The 22,833-nt window shown below is 35.9% G+C and overlaps 1 protein-coding gene across 14 annotated transcripts in view; it reads left to right on the top strand.

Moving 5' to 3' along the window:
• Positions 1–22,833, top strand: part of VPS13B (vacuolar protein sorting 13 homolog B) — a 439,608-nt gene that overhangs the window by 53,903 nt on the left and 362,872 nt on the right. For 12 of the 14 annotated variants that reach the window (XR_009742462.1, XM_061448008.1, XM_061448010.1 and 9 more), the window contains exons 7-15: positions 1,139–1,407; positions 4,031–4,126; positions 4,480–4,602; positions 5,970–6,107; positions 7,354–7,441; positions 12,377–12,568; positions 13,173–13,342; positions 15,535–15,729; positions 17,461–17,585. Coding sequence is in view for 12 of the 14 variants with exons in the window: in XM_061448008.1 (XP_061303992.1) it covers positions 1,139–1,407; positions 4,031–4,126; positions 4,480–4,602; positions 5,970–6,107; positions 7,354–7,441; positions 12,377–12,568; positions 13,173–13,342; positions 15,535–15,729; positions 17,461–17,585 (1,396 nt within the window). In the remaining 2 variants the exon portion in view is untranslated. Of the gene's footprint in view, positions 1–1,138; positions 1,408–4,007; positions 4,127–4,479; positions 4,603–5,969; positions 6,108–7,353; positions 7,442–12,376; positions 12,569–13,172; positions 13,343–15,534; positions 15,730–17,460; positions 17,586–22,833 lie in introns of those variants that run through there. The other 2 variants (XM_061448012.1, XR_009742463.1) reach the window with 2 other exon arrangements.

Genomic DNA, 22,833 nt, shown 5'->3' with positions numbered 1-22,833 from the left:
CTGCACTTGCCAGCTATAGTCTAGGTTAAACTACTCTAGTTATGCTCTTTATCAAGTTTTTTTTCCTTCTATATCTGACAGTAAGTCTTGGCCATTTCCAAGGCTCTGTGTGCACCTCTTCTGTATTTCCTGTGTTTCGAGATTTACAGTTGGGTTGAAATCTGATCTCTGACACTGCTTTGTAAAGAGAGCAGGAAGGAAGCTTGCATTGCCCTTGTGGGAGAAGGTGTCCTCACCTCTAAGTATGTGCAGGGAATTCTTATGAGTGGTTTTTCATGCGCTTTCTCCCATTGCACAAGTGTATAAATAATTAGACTAAAAGACTAAGACTAATTTGACTAAAGAGTAAAAACTTTAAAATGCATAGGAATTGTATCTCTGAGTACAGGGTATAGGGGTTATGCCTACTTTTGTTCTTGGATAAAAAATACATTTGATACTGTATCTGTCCTGTACTGTGCCATTCAGAATGGTAATTCTGAAGTAGCTAATACCCCGCAGGAGTCGTATAAGAGTGGTGATGAAGCCAGATAGGGTAAGCTAATTGTGCTGTTTGTACATGCACCGTGTTACTGATTTGGATCATGAATCTCAGACTTGTATCTTTTGGAAAACCCATATTTTGTCCTAAATGTTATCTCAACTGTTGGTCTTCTGCGAAAAAAAAATATTTTTTTTTTGTCTTGCAAGTGGCATACCAGCTTTTTTTGAGTCTAGATAAACCTGTACCTTTGAATACCTGAAAAGTTACTTTAAAGAAAGGTTTTTTACCTCATCAGGGCTTTTACAATTGAGGTCCTTTTTTAATTTAACGTTAAAATTGAAAGCGACAAGATTGTAGTAGATCATTATTTAGAAGTCGTCTTGAAAACATGACAAATTCTGGTCTTACTGCAGATGTATGATAATAGAACTATTGCAAAGACCTTTTTTTGAGAAAAATGTTAATGAATCAAACAAGTGTTTGCAAATTTATATTCAGAAATTTAAAATTTGTGTATTTTCTATGATCATAAATCAAGTATCTGATATGTGGAATACTGTCCCAGATAAATTTCACATACTACAATTTCGAGTATAATAAATTAATTTTCAAGCATGATTGATTGGAAATTTGACTTAGTTTTCATTTTAAAAGGTGCGGAAGATGAAACAAGCTCAGTAATGCAATATCCTACGCAGTATATTAATCAAGATCCTTACTTACATCAAGATGATGACCAGCAACAAGGATGGGTTTCTTGGGCTTGGTCTTTTGTTCCTGCTATCGTGAGTTATGATGATGAAGAGAATGATTCTGCTGGAACTGATGATGGAACAATGCTGCATCAGCAGAAATCTCAATCCCTCAAGGATCCTATTGTTTCAGTTGGGTTTTATTGTACAAAGGCAACAGTAACTTTTAAGGTAAGTATTTCCCTATGTTTTATAGGATTTACTTGGCTTGTTGAGAAAGCACATAAAGGTTATCTGAGTGCTTGTGTACTGTTTGACTTGAAACAGGGAATACTACGTTAACAAATAACAAAAAATGTGAACATTGAAGGTATGGTGTTGTTATTGCAATGTAAGGTGTTTATGCCATTTGAGCTAGAATTTGAGCGCAAACATTTTCATCTTAAAAAGAAACTAGTTTACTTAGGTTTTTTTTTTTTTGTGGAAGAGAAAGCATAAAAGGTTTTCTATGAACATTTATTGCAGATTCTATCTGATGTTTGTTTATTTCTTTATGAAAAAGCCTTAGTATCATATAGTTTGTAAATTATAGGTGTGCTTTTTTCTTTTTTTAAGCTGTAATATGTGCAAATATGCATTTAGATTGATAATACTGAAATTATTTTCCATGGGTTGGAATTGAAATAAAGAAACAAAAGGCTAAAAGGCATACACACTCTGGGCTATAAATTATGTATGTGGAGAAAGATTTGAGTATTTTTTGCAAACCAGTCTCAAAACAGTTGCTGAGCTTCTCTCTAGTCCTTGCATAAGCTTATTGGAAAGTCTGAATAAGATACTGACATGTACTGACAGAAATGAAAAATTTAAGTTTCTGAATTAGCAAAATACTTTTCACATGCCAAACTATATGCGTGCAGTTCTGTATGCAGAACTGTATAGTAGAAACTGGCTCTTGGTTGTACAATTAAACATATGTTAAATCAAGGCCAGAACCCTTCAGAACAGGAAATACTACCGTTTCTATGAAAAGCAGGATAACTAAGATTGATTTTTATGACTTTGAGCCTTTCAGATTAACAGCAGTACTTTTCATAATCCTTATATAATGTTTATGTGCATGATTATACTCTCAGTACCATCAGCAGCTCCTTTGTTGCCTGTTTGGCTTGTCATTTGTGCACAAGAGAGTGCTTTAAGGGGCTTCATGGCTACTTTCTCTTCGCTATTTTTGTTTGGCAGAGCATTTAGCTGCTCAGCAACTGTCGGAAAGGATGAGACAAGTGACTTTGGGACTTGCAAGCATTCCGTGGGGGAGGCTAGCCTTCAGTCTTCTGTCAAATTTGATTGCAAAATATAACTTCCACAAACATTCAGTTTTGTTCTTTTGTGTTAGTCTGCTTCAGCCATAGTTTAAAACAAAGCAAAAAACCAAAACAGCAGAAAAGCCAGGCTAAAAATAAATAATGGAAAATAATTTCTTCCTCCTTTAGTTAAAAAACCCTGAATTTAAATCTGAACAACCAACCAAATGTCAAATTTATCATTTTTCGTGGCTCAGCATCTTCTTACTTTTGTGCGTTGTCATACAGTAGTAATTTTGTGCTCTCTTTCCTCACATGAAAAAACTCATTAAAAATAATACTTATTTCTCTTTAGAATATGATTTGCTGCATTGGGCTTTTCTAATGTTTCATTGGCAAGTTTACACATTTTATATTAAGAAGTGATAAAAACTACTTAAAATGTAACATCTTGCATTCTATAAATTTGAAATGTGATGTATGATACTAATATGGTGACAGTTGGGAGGAAAACAGATTTCATTGTTCTGCTTGCATGCAAAGAATGTATGGAATTAATTTGTGGTTCATATTTTGGTTAAAAAATAAGGTCAAGTTTCTGCATTAGCATTCTGAGCAGTTGATATCATTCCAGCTAAAAATCATGCCAAATTAAATGTAGCATTTTTGATAATGGTGAAAATTATTCTTGTAATGTCTGAGTTCTTTTAATCAATTAATTGCTTTTCCTCTACAGTAATTGCACACAGCTGAAGGGTGATCAGTGATACTTTTTTTTTCTTCTTCATACAATTTTCTTGGACATTTGGATTAAAAAATTTTAATTTGAAACAACATCCATGTGTATCCACTCTTGAAAATAATGAGAGGTTGTGGATATTGTGGATATTTTTATAGAAAATTGAGAATTTGAACTGTTCAGGCTGCTCAGGACAAATAAACAAGTATTTTTAAATGCAAAACATGGCACCTTCGTTATTTTGTGTCTCTTTTTATCTTTTTTTTTTTTTTTTTTAGCTGCAGGTTCTATGCTTTTAAACCTGAATGTGGGTTTTGCCACTTGAAATTTTTATATTGAAATCATGCAAGAAATATAAATACATGTTTCCCATGATGAGAAACAAAAATGAGTATGTTTGTAATGAAAATGCTTCCTTAATATTATCATGTTGTTTAATTATTTGCTGGGAAGAATAAATAATGTATTTATGGACTTTTACAGCAATTTATAAGCTAATTTGATACTATGTTAATAACGCAGCTGTGTATCTGTTCCATCTTTTCACATAGTTTCTCTTTAAATAAGCAAACTAAAAATACTGTAGTGGATTTAAAACTTTCAGTTATGGCATACTTCAACCAGAAGTTGAATATGAGAAGTTCTAATATGGATAATGTGTTACAGCTGTTTAACTGCACCTGTTTCCTGCTTGTTAATAAATTTTGGCTCATAGTTTAATTTGTCTTCATCAGTTTTGTGTATTAATGACATTACTGCTGTTTAATACTAATATTGACTTATATAAGGTGTTTATCCTGTTGTTTCATAGCTCACTGAAATGCAAGCTGAAAGTAGTTATTACAGCCCTCAGAAAGTTAAATCCAAAGAAGTTTTATGCTGGGAACAAGAAGGAACCACAGTTGAGGTAATTTTCCATTGACAGTTTTTTTTTATTCATTATAAATAATACCATAAGTAGTTTCCAATAAAATATTTTGAAATTACTTCATTACTGATTTTTCATATTCTGCTGTGTTGGATGTGTTAGTTGTAATAATCACTTAGATAGAAATTCTCTAAAGATCTAGCTCTATAGTAATCAGACACCAGACTAATACCTTCCTTCCAAGTGCCCTGTTTGATGAACTTGCTGTTTATTAGAGTGTTAAATATATAAACTTAACCATATTTTGTTCACTTTTGTCCGTCTTTTCTGTTTCCTGTTGAGCAGAATTCTTCAGAATTCTTCAAAATATCACTTTTTTTCTCCCTCACTAGGTCCTTATGAAAGGTGAACTTTTCTTTGATTGCCAAATAGGTTTTGTTGGTTGCCAAGCTATGTGCCTTAAAGGAATTATGGGAATTAAGGATTTTGAAGAGAACATGACTAGGAGCGATGAAGTAAGTATATTGATGTGTCAGTTGACTTGCTGAATAGGCAGTTCTGGTATGCTTCATTAAAATATTTGGTTGCAAGAATTGGGAAGGCTGCTGTTACCAATTGTGATTTAAATTTTTTGAATGTGTCACTTGAATATAGAGATCAGTGTCTGTTACTTACAGCTGGAAAGACAAATATCCAAGAGTGAGAAGCTGTAAAACATGAGACCTTTTTTTCTTTTTTTGACAACCCCACTGCTCCCCATCATTTTGTTTATCTGCATACTTTGATGTTGTATAACGAATTAAAACAGTTGAAAACCTTTCAAAGTATTTAAATCAACAGAAGATTTGAAGGAAAGATATGGGAATACTGTACGATAAAGATAATAGAAGTGTGGCTCAAATACTGAATAATTATTTTGCCTAATTTTTCAATAAGGTTGGTGAGAACAATATCAAGTGAAGGAGTAAAACAGTATTAATATCTGTATTTTAAGTAGAAGCAGAGCTTCAGTCTCTTAAGACAAAATCAGATATCCAGATAGCCTTTGAAGCACGCATAGTAGATGCTTATACCAGTTTAATTGATTCATTAGCACCACAGACATAATAATCCTCCTGTCCTCCTACTTATCAGTTAGTTTAACTGTAGCCCATCCTGGACGCCCGCTATTCCCAGATACTCCTTATCCTTGCATCCTGTTCTTCTAGCCTGTTCTTCTTACATTCATTTTGTACTAAGGTCATAGGGCCTAAAACTACGTCAGCTATAATGGTTTATCTTATACAAGAATTCTCAGTATGTTCTCTAGCTGTACTCTCTTGTTTTTTTTTTCTGTGTATCATGCACCTCAGTAATTTTCACTTGCTACTGTTACAAAGCCATCAAATTTAACATTACTTAAAACTGATTCTAAAAGTTTATATATTCCATTTTACAATTTTGTGCCCCCCCCTTGTCTCAGTAGTAAGCAGGTCATACACTGAAATAACCGTTTATGAAGAGGAGAGAAAATATCTGAAAGGTGTTGGTCAGCCAGTGAAATGGGAGTATGTTGTGATAAGCTCATGTATGGTTAATAGGATGGGGCAGAATTTAGAGTAACAATGATCTGGGGATTTTTTCTGTTCAAATGAATCTAGCATGTTCTGTATTATAGCTCAGGCCATTTTTAATCATTTGAAAATAGGGAGGGAATGGTCAGGAACTGGAGTGTTATTTGAATGACATTACTTTAGTTTTCTTATCAGTATTCATAGTGAGATATGCTCTTGAGGGATGCTACCATGTTAGTAGTGTGTTATGAGAGAACTGAAGCTGCTGTGCTAACTTGATTATATTTTTTTCTCTCCCTTGCCGTACTAATTTCTACTACCTCATAAAGGAGGCCTACTTCTTTAATTGCGGTGAAAATTTGAGTGCAAAAGGGATGACCTACCTTACCAACTCACTATTTGATTACAGAAGTCCAGAAAATAATAGTATTCGTGCAGAATTTATATTGGATGCTGCTCATCATAAGGTCAGAGAGTTACATATGTCTTAGAAAAATATTTCTAATGCTCTGTAATGGATTTCTAATGATTATTTCGATTTGTGTACTGTTAGAAGACTGATTTTCATTACTTTGTCCTATTTAACTGAGTCTTACTTTGCAGCTGGCCAAAAAAAAAGAAAAAAAAGAAAACTGCAAAGACATGTCCAAAAGAAACCTCTCCTGCCCCCCCAAAATGGATTAATGCCATAGTTTCAAAAAAATGGATTAATGCCATAGTTTCCAAAAAGCACTAGCTACAGAACACCTGCAGAGAAAATAGAGATATGAGAGAATATTAGCAAAAGGTCAAGCTTTAGCAGCACGTACTTCTATAACCCAAACAGGAAGTAGTTCATGGTCTTCAAATTAAGAAGCTGTCTTGGAAACCAGATCTTGGGCAATATTAATCTCATTGACTGTGTGCTACAGTTGTCTACTTAGAGGAAGTTTTGCTAGTTCTGCCTTTTTTAGGGACAAATTTTCAGTCACTGATAGTCGTTATTGTTGTAAATTGTGCAGGAAACTTTTATTCCCTGATTTGTCTGCAGTTATTAGAGACTGGATGTGATGACCCATGTGGTCGCTTCCAGGTGTGTTCATAGGTGGAGCGAAATCACAAGTACTTACATATATTCAGACATTTCCCGTAGTGTGTTTTAGTTTTAAGTTTTACTTTTTCCTTGGCCTGTCTTAAGTGCTGCTATGGTTTGCTTGTTTTTTTTTTTTTTTTTTTTTATTTATAAGAGGGGAAGCAACTTTGCTGTGTAGTAATGGAGTATGTTATATATACATCCCAATAATGACATAAATTCTTAGTAAGTTTCCTACTGTTTAGAGATAAAACCCACAGTATTCCTTAAAAAAGCTAGAATGAATGAGCTTCAGTTTTCAGTATATTTAATTAGACAGATCTGTTGGATGCAAGAGGTCAAGTGAAGAATATTTACTCCATTAAAGCTACTAATTAACTAGTTGTTATTGATGAATTGGTCGGCATGTCCACTGGAATTATGGATGTGCCTTTGTGTGGCCTCAAATAGAAGTTACATTACCTATTGGAAGGTGAATTCTTTGGGGGATAACCTCTGTCCTTTGTTTTGATAAGCCTTTCCGTGTGTTGATGCACAAATCCAAACATGAATGTATCTCACTCATACCAGCCTATCGGTTGGTAATCTCAGGATTCTTTCCTTATACAACGTTTTCTTTGTTTGCTTTGCTTTGTTGGTAGGAGGCGTACACAGAGATAGCTGGAATGCAGAGGTTTGGGGCTTTCTACATGGATTACTTGTACACAATGGAAAGCACCGGTGGCAAAGGTACCTTTTTGTCTCTGTTTACCATGTTAAATAATAGAAACAAAGACTTTTCTTGTCTAGCTGGTCCTTGACCAACTGTCCTCTAACTTACCTTAAATTTAACATCAGGTTCTTCATTGAAATGGTTTTATCTTCATTGATATAGTTGAGATTAGCTGTTCTGGTTAGCTGTTGATTATGATCTTTTTTTTCCCTGCCTCATTACTTACATAACTAATCACAATGATATCTTTTATAATCAGTCGCTAAACTGAACATAATTCTCTTGTAGTGGTGAATTCATAAACTATGTTTTTTTAAATTTTTTTTTTTTTTAATTGTTGTCATTGTTGACTTTGGGGGTGGGGTAGGAAAAGCTCTTCTAGGAGACCCTGGTTGAAGAATGAAGTTGATCATCTACTTGGAGTAGAAGATGAAAAAGGACTGTAATTTTCTTCTGTGAAATAAAATGCAAGGATGAGAAAATTAATCTTTAAATATACATGTCTGAACAATGTTGCGAGCAAATATTAGCCTAAAACTTGCACACATAGATATTGGCTAGCTCTAAGTAATTTTTGAGTTTCCTACAAATTCTTTTCTAAATCTGAGACAATACAGTACAGTGCAGTTTAATGCAGTAAGTATATCTACTTTTGTGAGTGTCATAGAAGCCAGGACAAATGAGTTAATGTGTCAGCAATTAGTATGTATATATCTTTATATGGATATTTTTATCATGAATTGCGATGTGATTTCCCCCTGCCCCCAGGAAGATTGTCATCTACAACTGCTGCTCTGCAGTTTTATTGCCTAAACAATCCTTTCTTCCCCACCTAAGTGTTTATTATCATGAAGTCGACTTCTGTGGACATCTGTTGGGAACTTCTTGCTATTTTGTGGCTGAACTTCTTATCTATCCTTACGACCTAGTCCAACTCATCTGGAGTTTTTTGCATGTAAGAAGTCTCAACTCCTAATTGTTTTTGTTTTCTGGGCTTGTTGGATGTTAAGTTTAAAAGGAGTAAGTAAGAAAAACTTCCAGTTTGGTTAGGGTATGGATCATGTAAAGCTGATAAAAAGAAATAGGTGATGCTATTGCCTTTGATAGTAGAGGGATACACTAGGTAAATTAACAGCTCTTTCCTGGCTCTGAGGCTTTCCTCTCTGTACTGTGAGTTTGATGTGAAGCTGAGAAAATGTACACAAAGTCAAACTTCTTCTGCAGTCTACTTCTGGTTCTAATAAGGAAATAACTGTTTAATTTCACACAGAACTTTTTTAGAAAGTTCTGTGTAAAAGTTCTGTAGGAAAGTTGAAGATGTAGGGTAAGCTTTATCCCCTTTTTGTATTTTGTTGTAGAAATTTTAACACACAGACTATTTGATTATGAGGAAAGATTGATTTTGTGCAGTATTTTGTCTTTTTTTTTGAATGCACAAGGAGTGTAATGTAATGTGTAATGGTACAGCTTTTCCTGACTGTAACTGACCCTTTTCAGAAATTGCTGAACTCAGGAATACTTTTTTACTAATTTTTTTTTTTTTTAACCTTCAGGCCAGGCTACTGGTATTTTCTGACTGTCTTTTCCCCTTCTTAGCTTTGCTTTCAGTCTATTTTGTCAGAGCTCAGAAAGCTCTTTCTTTCAGTCTATTTTGTCAGGGCCTTTGCTTTTACTTTCTGCATCACTCACCAGAAGACATCTCACAAAATGTAGCTTGGCTGCTGTGTGCTTTTATTTCAGTATAACTCCTCTAATTTCAGCTACCTGACTACATAAAAGAATGGAGTAATAATTTTTAAATTAATGGTTTAAATGGTTGTAGAATCAGGAACTTAAAATCTTAAATTTTCAAATATAGTTCTGTTCTTCAGAAAAGCAAATGTGACATTTTCTGCTAGTTTTCTAGCTAATTTTTCCATTCTACAAGTCAAGTGCATAGTTACTGAAAAGAAGATGAACAAATAGGTGTAAATTATTTCTTTATAATGAAGATATAAAACCCTCAAGATTTTGAAAACAATGTAAATCTAGCTACATTTTTAATATGTGGTGTCTGCGTTAAAGTATTTCTGAAAAAGTTTGCATTTGACTATTTCTTGTTTTGACATTAACTACGTTTAAGTTACAATCAGTGCACACCACCTTCCCCTGAAAAAACTAACCCAACTTAAGTTATAGGAGGCAGTTACTGTGATTGTAAGATTTTTATCTGTCAAGGCAATTTTGGTTTGACACATTCTTTGTACCTTTAACCTTTCCTGAAGCATAGGATTACTGATTAAACCACAAGTGCCTCCTGGATAACATTAACCTCAGGAGTTTCATCTGTCACTTACAGAAATGCATTAATCACTTTTAGTATTTTAAATGAAAACAGGACAGATAGTCCTGAACAGTAGTCTTGATTTTGGAATTCTTCCCGTCCTTCCCTTCCAACTTTATTTTTCCATTTTCTGCTTTGTATTCCAGTGCAAAACAGTAATTTCCTTGGAACATTGTGTAGCTTATCTGTTCCCTCATCACTGATTTACATGACCTATGCGCCTAATGGGGTGTACTTTTGAAGTTACATTTTCTTCATAATGTGTACCCGTCTTGTACTGGTGGCAAGTTTATTGTGCAGCACTCTCCTTTTAAGATGATAATTTTTTCCAGTTAGACATACGGTTTATTGAGAGCTGAATACTCAGTGAACAGAAATTATTTTCCTTTCTGTGTTTGCGAAGTTTCAAAAGTAACCTGTGCTCATCTACTTCTGTAGAATTAATAGGTTTTCTATCACATTCTCTTTGGTCTTAGTTAAAATTAAACGAAACTATTCCAGAAAGTCGTTTGTATATATTCTGTCATTTCAGTATATTATTCATATACATACAATATATACAAGTGAGTCTTTTGAAAAGGTAGGCTGTTATTACTTCTAAAGGCTTTTGACCTTGATATTTTTAATGTAATGTAATATAATGTTCTTTAGACTTCTTGGTAGCATTCATCTGAACTAGATACTGTATAGAATTGGAAACACAAAATTGTGTGTTAGCTAGACATTAATTAAAGCATACCCTGTCAGCCTGCTGGATGCTGGCTTTTAAAAAAAACCTGTCCTTTTCAGGATCTGTTACAAAGGTTGTAAGTTCAGCTCCATCTGAAGATTTGAATAGATTTTATCAGGTAGTATCTTTCTGTCCTCTTCTTTTTTCTAGTTTCCTTTTTCTTCTTAGAAATAGTAAACAAATCACTAAGGGAAGCAGTGGCTATAAATGCTCTCATCATCAACTTTTGTTGGGTTTTTAGGGACCAAGTTAATTCTTCTGTTGAGTCTACAGAATGTTAGGGCAGGTGTGTTTTAAATTCAGCATAGTCTTGGTTTATTCAGAACCTTTCTCCTCAACAGTCCTTAGAAGCAACAACATTTTATGGAGTATGATTCAATCATAAGGGGAAAAAAGCCAGTCTTATCTTTTCTACCTTTTCCCCCAAGCTCACTTCCACCATTAAACACTGTTTTGAATTAGTACAGGAAAGGAGGATGGGAAAAGGAAGTGGTCCCCTGAAGGGTGAGAGGCAGCTAGGTTCCTCACAGGCAACTGGAAGTAAAACATGTTCTTCCACTTGATTTCAAAGATTTACCTTGAAGTTGTGAAGCACACCATGCCAGGCTGCTTAACCACAAAGCCTCAGCTACTCAGAAGTTGACAGATCCTGCATCGCTTTGACAAAGTGGGTAGGTCAGCTGTCTGCAGCAGCTGCATTTCCCACTGCCCAATCTGATAACCCGAGCTTGTCTTGCTGTTTACGTTAGTAGAGGCAGATCGTGTAAGTGAGGAAGATGGTATAATGTGAATTTGGAATTGACAGATTTTCCTGTGGTTTTGGGTCATAGTTCTCTACAGGTGTGTTTAGTTTGTAACTGTGACAGGAAAGCAGGAGGTTATTGATTTATCGAAGGAAATAGGTTGATCTGTACAAGGCATATTGGTGAAAAGAGGAAGGGATGGGATCTGTCTTTCACTGAGTAGGTGTACAAGATCTGTGTTGGGTAAGAGCTTGCAAATCACTTGAAAAATATTGCCGTTGAGAAGGATCATCAGGGAAATGTCAGTCCAGTGCTTACACAGTCTTTGGTTGCTGTGTCATGACATGATCGTGAGTACAAGGAGAGCATATCAAAGGGACATCACTGCAATTGCAGGTGTATTATATTGTGGAAACCAGGGTGAATTTGATGGCAATGGCTGTACCTTTCCTGGCTTTCTTCTTTGTCACAGCTTTGACCAGGTGGATTATGGTGTACTGTGCTATTTAAGGAGTATGTGCTGTCCAGATTCTCTGTGGTAGTCCTTCTAAAAATGGTCTGAAACATAATAATTAAAGATTTTTTTTATTCTCACTGACCATACTTTACCTAATCAGTGAATGAGAGGAAGGGTTTATCTTCAGTTGTCAGTCTGGTTTATGACAGTGCAATTGTGTGTGATTTTCATTGCTATTGTAGCCCAGGTACCAGCATTTCAAACATTTGAAAGGCCCGTATCTGTAGTGTCTCTGCAACACACCTCTTCCATGATTGTTTGGGATTGATACCTTTGTGATAAACTCTAGAAGGTTTTGAACAGCACGGCTGTCATTGGCACCTGTAAGTTGCCACAGAAGTCTGGACACCTCAGAGAATCACAAGCTTAGAGATGCAGAGTTAATGGAAACATTCCTAAGTTGTGCTGTGCTTGGAGGCAGGGCAGGATCTTGCCCTGTTTGCTCTGCATTGAAAGGAATAATGTTTGTTTAAGCATGTTAAACCAGTCACAGTATATTTATGTGTTCGATTTGCATTGCTGTATTTTCTCTGTACGTATAAGTCTGTGATCACAGGATTTGAAACAAAAGTAGCTGATAAATTTTAGTATGTCCAATTGTTTGGTATAATTTGTTGTCATTTCTAAAACTTCTTATAGTTTCTGGGAATCAGCAAGACATTTCTTCAGCAAAGAGTGAAGATTTTGGAAATGTTCAGGAGATGTCTACAAAATGCCTCATTGTGGGCCCACTCAGTCTTCGACTGGACAGCAGTGCAGTACATCGGATAATGAAAATGATAGTTTGTGCTCTGGAACATGAATACGAGCCATACAGCAGAACTAAGCCAGGTTTGCTCCTATTGCATATATGCATACATACAGAATTAAACCAGACTAAATTCAGTGCTCTTGAAAGTGTGACTTCCAAATAGTTGAACTCCAAATATGTTAAGGAATTTTATGAGTCCAAAGAGCAAAATCTAAATGATAAAATTAATTGTGTTATCCCCCACAATGTTGGAAATACCTCTGAGATAATTTCAGATGCTTTGGAGGCCATTTGTTTCAATCACAAGCCTCCGTGGAGGGCTTAAGGAGGGCTTATTTCTTTGGCAACTCTAGCTTAAATTCAGAGTCTTAGAGAAGAAAGTGTCCCTGGTGGTATGTATATATTTGAAATGCTAGTTATGTAGGGTAAAAATACATGGAAACAAGCAATGGTAAACTGTCAAGATTAATTTCTAAGAAAGAACTATTCAGATTTCAAAGGAAGAAAAATCCACTTATGGTTGCATTAGCCTTAGGTAGAACCAGTGTGGGATAAAATTATTAAATATAAAAGGCATGGGGGAAGCTGTCAATTTTTTGCTAGTCCCTAACCATTTCTGAAACAGCAACTATAGGATATGCTTTATATATTTAATCAATCGTATATAATCTTGATTTACTGTAGATATTGTGGATGGAAATAGAGCTATACCAAGTTCAGAAGAGGTAGCATCATTGGAGGAATACATTCCCACTCGACTTACAACGTTCACTGTTCTTAAGTGTACAATTATAATCCCTGTGGCAGAATTCAATTTACTAGACCACTTGATACCAATAATCATGGGTGAGAAGGTAAGTATTCACAGATACTTATTCAGATCTTTATATCAACGTGTGCTATTTCATTTAAATTTTCTCACTGTGCCAGATACATTGCTTATCAGTTCAGTGTCCAGGAGCCTTAACTTCAGATACCCAAGACAAGTGCTTTGTACAGCAACTAGCTAGACTTGTCGAGTCATGTATAAATTGAAGGTGTTGTGAAAATAACTATATTTTTGAAGCATTTATCTGTAAGAAAGATGAAAACCATTTGAAAAAGTTGTGGGGTTTTTGTTTGTGTTTTAGAGATAGATTTGAGTAGTATTAGATGATGGAAGGAATGAAGACCTTGATAACGTAATAGATACATGCTGACTAGGAGAGCACCGACTTGTGCTGTATTTTCTTATTGAATGTGCTTATTTACAGCGTATTGATGTGATTTATGATTGTGTATGTGCAAGAGCACAGAGGACAAAACTCTTATGGTATTTCTTACAGTGTGCTTGTATAGCCGTATTCATTGGTGAATCGAAATACACTATATACACTAATACTTCACTTGATTCATTAGTTTCTAGGCTGCAGCATATATAAAATGTTAAGCATGTGTCATTCAGTAAGTATACTTAAGGTTTGTATCTTTAAAATTTAGACTGCTGTCTGGAGTGAGGAAACTGGTTATCTGTTATCTCTTGATGTATTAGGGTATAGGCTTGTAAGTGTTAAAGGATGGGACAATGTTGGGTGCCTAATGGAAGTATTATTTCCTTTCAGCCTGGAGTAGCCCAGTGGGTTGCGGTGCTTTTCACCTTATGGGCGTGGACAGATGGTGTTTTTATAATGGGTGAAGCCAAGCATATTCAAAATAGTAATTTTGAATTTTGGATTGGAAGTCATGCACACATCAACTTATTGTCCTAATTTGATACAAGTTTAATACAGTTTTTTGACCCATAAAGTAATTTGGATGGGAAATGATCTCTGGAGGTGATCTCCAGGAGTCCAAAGTCCTGTTCAAAGCAAGCCCAAGTGGAGCAGGTTGCTCCTGGGTGTGTCTGGGGTGACTGTGAATGCATAATAATATATGACAGTGTAAAGGTTAGATCAGCACGTTTCGTGACAGTGCTTTGAAAGGATAAAAATGCAAACAAATATTTTATAGAACAAAATATTTCAATTTCGCTATTTCTGTAGTGGTTTGACCTTGGCAGCTGCCAGGTGCTCACCCAGCCACTGTCCTGCTCTCCTTCCTCAGCAAGACAGGGGGAGAGAATAGGGTGGGTTGAGATCATGAATGAGGGAGAAGATACTTACTAGTTACTGTTATAAGCAAACCAAACTTGACCTGGGGACAATTAATTTATTGCCAATTAAAATAGATTTGGGTGGTGAGAAACAAAGACAGGGATCAAAATAAACTCTTTCCCCCATCCCCTTTTTTTCACAGGCTGAACTTCAGTCCTTCATTCCCTGACTTTTCTATCTTCAGGCCCACAGCACAGGGAGGTTGTGGTTAGTCCATAACTGTTGATCTCTGCCACTCCATCTTTCTCACGCTTTTCTCCAGCTCCAGTGTGAGTCCTTCCCACAGGATGCAGACCTTGAGGGAACAGTCTGCTGCAGTGTGGGCTCTGCACAAGGCTACAGGGTCCTTCAGGGTGTATCCACCTGCTCCAGTGTGGGGTTCTCCACAGGCTGCAGTGGGGAGGTCTGCTCTGCTGTGTGTGGTCTCTTCCATGGGCTGCAGGGGAATCTCTGCTCCTCTGCCTGGGACACCACCTCCTCCCCCTCCTTCTCTGACCTTGCTGTTTCTCACTTTTGTTTTTTTTTTTTTCCCTAACTCCTCTCAGCCTGTCTGCTCTTTTTAGCTTTTTAAAATACATTTCCACAGAGGTGCTGATGGGCTCAGATGTACCTTGTGATGGAACTGGCCATGTCTGGCACAAGGCAACTTCTGGTCTCCCCTCACAGAGGCCCCCCCCCCGCAGCTCCCTCGCTGCCAGCACCTGGACACTGATGACCAATACAATTCTGGATTTTAAACTTTGAAGAAATGTTTTTGTAAAGATACATATTATAATGACTGTAAGGCCATGGTATCTATAAGCACTTTATTACATGTAGATTTCCTTGAGTGTGTGGGAAGGCAAGAATATATAAATATGATAGAAAATACATATTAGCATAATAATTGCATTTTTTTTTCTCCTCTCCCTTAGAATGTAAGTGGCCAGTTAAATGCTGCAAGCTTCCAGCCCCTGCGGCCTTTACCTTCCATCCGAATTTTGGTGGATAAGGTTAACCTGGAGCACTCAGTGCCGATGTATGCCGAGCAATTGGTGCATAAGGTCAGCAGCCTTGGCCAACCGTCTGACAACCTGCTCCATTACTGTTACTCACACTGCTATCTGAAGGTAAAAGGCATGAGATCTGTTTCTTACTGCAGTGTGCTGAGAAAAAGTTAATACAAGTATAGATAATCCTGAGTGTTAGCAGGGTTCCTGGGAGAAGGTTTTCAGCTTATCTGAAAGGACGTAGAATGAACACGTTTTGCAGAATGTCATTGTTTGGGATTGCTGCTTCTGACTTGAGCCAAATGTTTTGTAACATGAACAGAACTTCACAAAAAGGAACTATGCAGACTGAAGCCCTAAGGTCTTTGTGGCAAGGCTGAGTTAAAATAATTTGGAAAGAAGCCTTTCCCTCTTCTAGGATAGTGCTGATAGAATATGTAGATGTCAGTGAATTACACTTAGAAGCTTTATGGGATGTTATGAGGAAAAAACATCACTTCTAGCAGTATTGATAGAGCAAAACCATGATGGTGAAGGTGTGCATCCAAAAACCGTTACCAATTTTTTTTTTTCATTATAAGAGGAAAAACCTCTGAATGTTCTCAATTAAAGCTCCATTATATGAGAAGAATTTTTATTGTGAGGTTGGAGATTAAGAAGCTCCTGAAAAATTGCTTTGAGATGTTAGTAGAACAAAAAAGTGGAATCTCAAGAGGAGTTTAAAAAAAAAGGCCTTCCAACCTTTTAGGATGTGCTCAGTCTGTTCGAAACCTTTTGAGTGCTACTAAAATGTAAATATTTACTACTGCTACTGTTAATTTTACTTTTTTCTTTTTTTTTTTTCCCAATTATCCATTCACTTCTGTGCTGATCTCTTAATAGAGAGTTAAACGATGAAATTCTTACTACCTGCATAAAACAGATTCTGTCTCAGGATTTTATGGCAAGCTTTAAGCTTTCTGGGTGACATGTTTACCTCATTTAAAGTGATTGGGATGGCAATATTGCAAATCATCTGTATATTTTTCAGTTTGAGAGGATTTTTTTCTATTCAGAAAATTTTTACCAGTTGTTTGATCAGTGTTTGCGAAATGGGGCCTTCAGTTTTGACTTTTATAGGGTTTATTTGCTAGCTTTAATAAAGGCCAAAGTGTTCTGTTCTTACGTGAATCGTGATACATCATGTTAAGAAGTTAATACCATTTGTTTTCCAAATTGAACGAGGAAAAATCATAAAGAATAGTTGTTGAACCTTTCTTTAGATGCTCTTAATATGAAAAAAGGTTGTTAAGGGAAGCTTCTAATTTTGTTAGATACCACTTTTTTAGGCCCATGTTGTTATAATTACAAACAATTAGTTATTTTATATGAAAGGCAATGTGCAATTTGCAGTTTAAAGGATATCGAATAATGTGTTCTAGTTAGTAAATTATAAATCGGCTTTTTTTTTTTTTTTTTAAATTCAGAGCACAGTTAACCCTTATTTTTTGAGTGAAGAAGATGGCAGTGTTCAAGGCCAGGTTGGACAAAGCCTTGGGTGAGATGGTTTAGTGTGAGGTGTCCCTGTCCATGGCAGGGGGGTTGGAACTAGATGATCTTAAGGTCCTTTCCAACCCTAACTATTCTATGATTCTAAGATACTTTTTATATGCATTCCTGTTGTGACATTTGTTTACGTAGATTTGGGTAGTTATGTTTGTGTTTGAGGGGAAAATAAAGTATCTAAAAATAATGCACAGTTTATGTCGTAGTTGACTGTATTTAAAAATGTGTGTATCATATTGTAAAAGTAAATTGAAAGTAATCTAATCAGGCAATAGTATACCCTTTGACCAACCCAATTTGTTTCAGATATTTGGTTTTCAAGCAGCACTGACTTCTTTGGACAGTAAAGGATTGTACTGCATCCCTGTTCCGGTTATTCCCTCATTCAGTACTGCGGTTTATGGCAAGCTGGTCAAGTTTCCCAAATATTGGTGAGCATTAAGCATATACAGTTTATTTAAGTAATGTACTCAGTTATTTTGGGTTTTCTAATGAATGATTTAAAAACACCAGGCTCCTTATAAATCCCTTAACTTTGCCGTCTCTTCTGCCATATTCTCCTGTTAAGTCTGTTATGAATAACAAATTTCGTTGTAAGGATAGCTGAAACTTGGACACTGTTTTACACTCAACAAAATAAAAAGCAAAAAATGTGGGGGAGGAGCCCAAAACACTACAGCCCTGCAAAAAGACAGTCTCTTCTAGACTTTTATTTCTGTTGGTCTTTATCGTTGGAAGTGTTTTAACATTGTGATCAGGTTCTGAAAACAATTCTGTGCTTTTTTATGAAATGAGCTGTATAATTTTCTTTTTCTTTAATGCCACAGAAATTCAGGCTTTAAATTCATCTCTACAGGTTAAATCTTGTAAACTTTAATGTCAGTATGTAATAGTTTTTATTAATTAAAAATTGTATTTATAAAAAGTATTTTAATGAAAATGTGTATTGGCAGTACTTTGGGCAGGACATTAGTTTTCTTTATCCCTCATTTTGAGCAGTAGCTATCTGCTGAAAGACTACCTTATGACTAAATCCATATAAAGAATCTTACATAAAAGAATAAGATAACAGAAAAGCAGGTTAATGTGCTAAATACTTTGGTTTCAAACACTGTGTTGTATAGCTAATTTGTAACATTTGTTTGTGAAAGTTTATATACTAGTTTATGTCTCATACGTTGTGATACCGTGTTAAATATGAGGTTTTTAGCATAATCAGCACACCACCAGGTGGTAGCAGCCTAATTGACTTTTTCATATTTTCCATCAATAGTTTAGAAAAGTATTAACTACTTCAAATTAATTGGTGTTCTGTTATGGCAGTTTGCTAAAAAACAGTAGATGTTACCAGGATGACCCATAATCAGCACTAATCAGAGTACTTCAGTACTCTGGTAGGATTGACAGCCCTTCCTGACGTGACCTGACATTTAACACTAAGCTCTGGTCAGTGATCCTTGTTAGTAAACTGAAGAAATAAATTAATGTTTGGTGGTAATCTTAAATTTCTTTAGTACATTATAAAACCCATGATTAGGTATGCAAAACAAAAATAATATTTTAGAGATGAAAAGTAGTTGGAAAAAGTCTGTCATCTGACAAGTTTATGGTATTCAAGTGCTGGTGCTTTCTCATGAGTGCCCTTGTGCTCTCTTTTGTGTGTGCTTGTGCTTGTTGCACTCAGTCTCTTGCTTGCTCATGCTTAGTTTCTTACACTTTTCCACATGTGCTGTTGCATGCTTGCCGTCATGCTCTGTCTCTTGTGTGCATGGTCTTGGGCTAGTGTTCTCTCCCTTTCTCGGCCATTCTCTGTTTCTCTCATGCTTTCTGTCTTGCTCACTTTCTCTCTCTTAAAAACACATTGCATTACAATGTGTGCCCAGCTGGAAAATAGAGCATGGTAGACTAATAACATAGAGAAATAAAAGCAAACAGTAGTTTGGGGTCCGGAGGCAGGGGAGTGGTCCTGACTTAAAATAGCAAATGATCTATCAGCACTTACTAGCAGATCTTCTAAGACCAGCACTTACTGTGGTCTAGCATATTTTAAAATAATTTTAATAGTTTGCTCACATTTTTCCCTGTGATAGATTATCTTTCTAAAGCTTATTTATTTATTAACAGTGTGAAATAATTATATAAGATTAACTTATTCCATCAATTTATCTAAACTAAGCAACACCAATTTGCGGGTAATAAAGTAGAAAAACAAATGAGTACAGCAGCAGCTTGGTTAAATGAAGTGTAGTTTGAAGTGAATAAAACTCCAGATGAAACACATCAAATAGCACTTGAGCTAAATCGAAATCAGCATGAGGACTGAGAGCTTCATTGAAGTCATGCAGTGAGTGAGAATTAGTCTGGTAGGATAACCTGGTAATGTCATTAAACTCAAATTCAGTCCTCCCCCCCAAATTATACCACCTGCTTTATTTGGACTTTTAGATTTCACATTCCAGAGTTTCTTAAAGTACACACATCTGATGCTACATGTGTTCCTCTGTTTCTTCATAGAAAATATATACCACAGACCATACCTTTTAAAAACAAAGACGTTTTATGAACTGTTATGGAATCCCTCAGGTAGTGTGTTTTGAGTTAGCAGTGAAAATCTCAACTTTATTTCTGACATAAATCAGTAGAATAGCTTTCTTTTCTAGTTTCAATATAATAATCTCAAAATGTATAAAAAACTGCAGTAATATTTATTTTTTAAAACTAGTTGATAAACATAGGTAGCATCTTTTAACAGATGAAATTTCAGCAACATTGACCCAGTAAAGTCCATTAAATAACCATAAATGTTACAAAAGTGCTGTTTCATTTACCTACTAGATTGATGTCTGTTTTAATTACAGTTAATGCACTTTCTTCTTATAAAAGAAATACGCTCAAGCTCTCTACTTAACTAAGTCATGGACATCTTTTAAATTGTATAGCTAATCTATTTTTATATGAAAGCAAAAACATCTGGTCTTTTGTTTTTGTCAGACATAACAAGATGCAAAATACAATGTTAATGTCAATATTTTACAACTACTTTATGTAGTGTTGCATGCCAGATTGTAAAGCAGCTTTCAAGAGGATGTCTAAAACCAACTGAGAATTAACAGAATATGGTTAAAAGCCTATAATGAATGACAAGAATGTTTATTGCCTAAGAATTAGCTGATTTCTTTTTCTTTTTTTTTTTCTTTGGCTACAATGTCTGTGGTAACAGATGAGGTAATCTAGCGTAAGACATTTCAGTGTTACAACACTCTGTCACTTATAAAATATCACTTTATTGTAGTTCTGAAGAATATTAAAGTAACATTAAAGAATATAGATTCTGAATAGCCTTCCTTTATTTTTCTCATGTCTGGATTGATAGTGAAGTATGTTGTTGATATATTTTGAGCTGGATATTGTTCCAGTTATGTGTGTTATTTTATTGCTTTTTCTTTTCTTTACCTGTCTACTCTAAATTCCCTTCCTATGACAAGTGTTCAGACTCTGGTTTTCCTTTATCAGGACTATGTGAAGGTTCCCGGTTACTATCTCCACCTGTGACAGGCTTTGAGACTTTAAATATCGGTAGAATAAGGTTATAAATGGAGATGATGTGATCTGTCCCTGCATCTTTTCTATTCAGCTTCTTAGTCCAGTAGTCTACTTTGAAGGAATGTGTTACCCTGATAATGAGTCTTCTTGTTCTCATTTTGAGACCAAAGCAATAGCTGCTGGCTTGCTGTCTGCAAGGAAACATGAATACAGACTTAACTAATAGCTGGTTATGTTAAATTTGAGCGTGTGAATGAACCTTTTATCAAAAAGTTGAGTGCTTCCTGGGTAAATGAGTATCTAGGATTTCATGGCATGCACTTTAATGATTAGAGTACACAGCAGTTAATTGATTGTTCTGAATTGTTACTCTATCAGAACAAATCTGGAATAGACACTTGCAATTAGATCTTAGTAAACAAACAAAATCTTTGAGAGGCTCATGGATACAATTTTTGCAAAGATTCTTTTTTTTGAGTTGTTCTCTGCGAGTAGTGTGTTAAGAAATAAATTTCAGCTTAAATGTAGGCAGTGTGCTAATAGTCATGTAATTCTGGGTGGGGAAGGATTCTTGATAAAGTAAGATTTGAGTTGTGTTGGAACATGAGATTTGAGTTGTGTTGAGATTGAGTTTCTTTCCTTTAGTGTTTTTATTGACAAAAGCTGACGAAAGTTCAAAGTTTGGTTTTAAAGGAAGTCATGTGTTTCATGTGCTGGGCACCTCAGCTGCTCAGAGATATGATGGCACTTACTTCACTTATGAAAGATGTGGGTTTACAGTCCTGATGTAATTATCTTATTAATATGTGCCCTCATAGTACTGGAGCATCATTGTAGAATTGTAGATAAAAAGATCCTCACATGGAATATATATGTGTATTTTCTGTAGGCTTTGTTTTTATGAACTCCTAGGAACATTTATATAATATGTTCTTAATATTTCAACACAGATTTAACTGTGAAGGTAAGTATTTACTGTGTCTCTAGAATCTGTTATATTTACATTAGAGTGGCATGTTAGGTCATGACCTCCTTTTGGCTACCTATTATACAATGCTATTGAGAAACATACTTTGCCAGCAACCTGAACATCAGCAATCTGTGTTTCCTAACCTGACTTCCTAGCTTTTATTTTGACTTTGTCATCATGTAGTTGCCAAATAGAATCATAGAATAGTTAGGGTTGGAAAGGACCTTAATATCATGTAGTTCCAAACCCCTCTGCCATGGGCAGGGACACCTCCCACTAAACCATGTCACCAAAGGCTCTGTCCAACCTGGCCTTGAACACCACCAGGGATGGAGCATTCACAACTTCCCTGGGCAACCCATTCCAGTGCCTCACCACCCTTACAGGAAAGAATTTCCTCCTTATGTCCAATCTAAACTTCCCCTGTTTAAGTTTTAACCCATTAGCCCTTGTCCTCTCACTACAGTCCCTAATGAAGAGTCCCTCCCCAGCATCCCTATAGGCTCCCTTCAGATACTGGAAGGCTGCTATGAGGTCTCCACGCAGCCTTCTCTTCTCCAGGCTGAGCAGCCCCAACTTTCTCAGCCTGTCTTCATATGGGAGGTGCTCCAGTCCCCTGATCATCCTCACGACCCTCCTCTGGACTTGTTCCAACAGTTCCATGTCTTTTTTATGTTGAGGACACCAGCACTGTACTGATTACTATGTACACATAATTTAATTTTTTTAATTTCTCACTTAACATTACAAAACCTGAAGATTCTAAAGACCTTGTGTTACTGCTCTTTGGATTTCTGCTCAAGCTTTTGCTCCTGTAAAGGTCTTTGTGTTTTTATACAGCTTTACTTCCATTTTCTTGTCATGTATCCCATACAAGGCAAGTATCGCTCCCTTAATCAAGGCCATGTAGTCGTATTCCATACAACTGTATTCTTATTGACAGACTTCATCTTTAGACTCCTTACAGAAGCCTGTAAACTCATTTAAGCTCCAGTATGACTCAGGATGTACACCTGCTCATGTGTGCTCTGTGGGTCATCTTGAAAATCCCGTGTGTTTTTAAGGGTATCAGGGAATTTATACCAGAGAGCAGTTTGTGTTGATCTACAAGCAATGTAGTAGATGAAGGTCTGGCGTACTGCACAGTAAGAAGTTATTTAGCAAAG

Source organism: Pezoporus flaviventris, unplaced genomic scaffold (genome assembly GCF_033815535.1).
Source record: "Pezoporus flaviventris isolate CSIRO_AGI_PZ_B2104156 unplaced genomic scaffold, CSIRO_AGI_Pfla_v1 ptg000007l, whole genome shotgun sequence".
Taxonomy (NCBI): domain Eukaryota; kingdom Metazoa; phylum Chordata; class Aves; order Psittaciformes; family Psittacidae; genus Pezoporus; species Pezoporus flaviventris.
The sequence above is the reverse complement of the archived record's forward strand: the minus strand, read 5'-3'. Positions and strand labels throughout refer to the sequence as shown.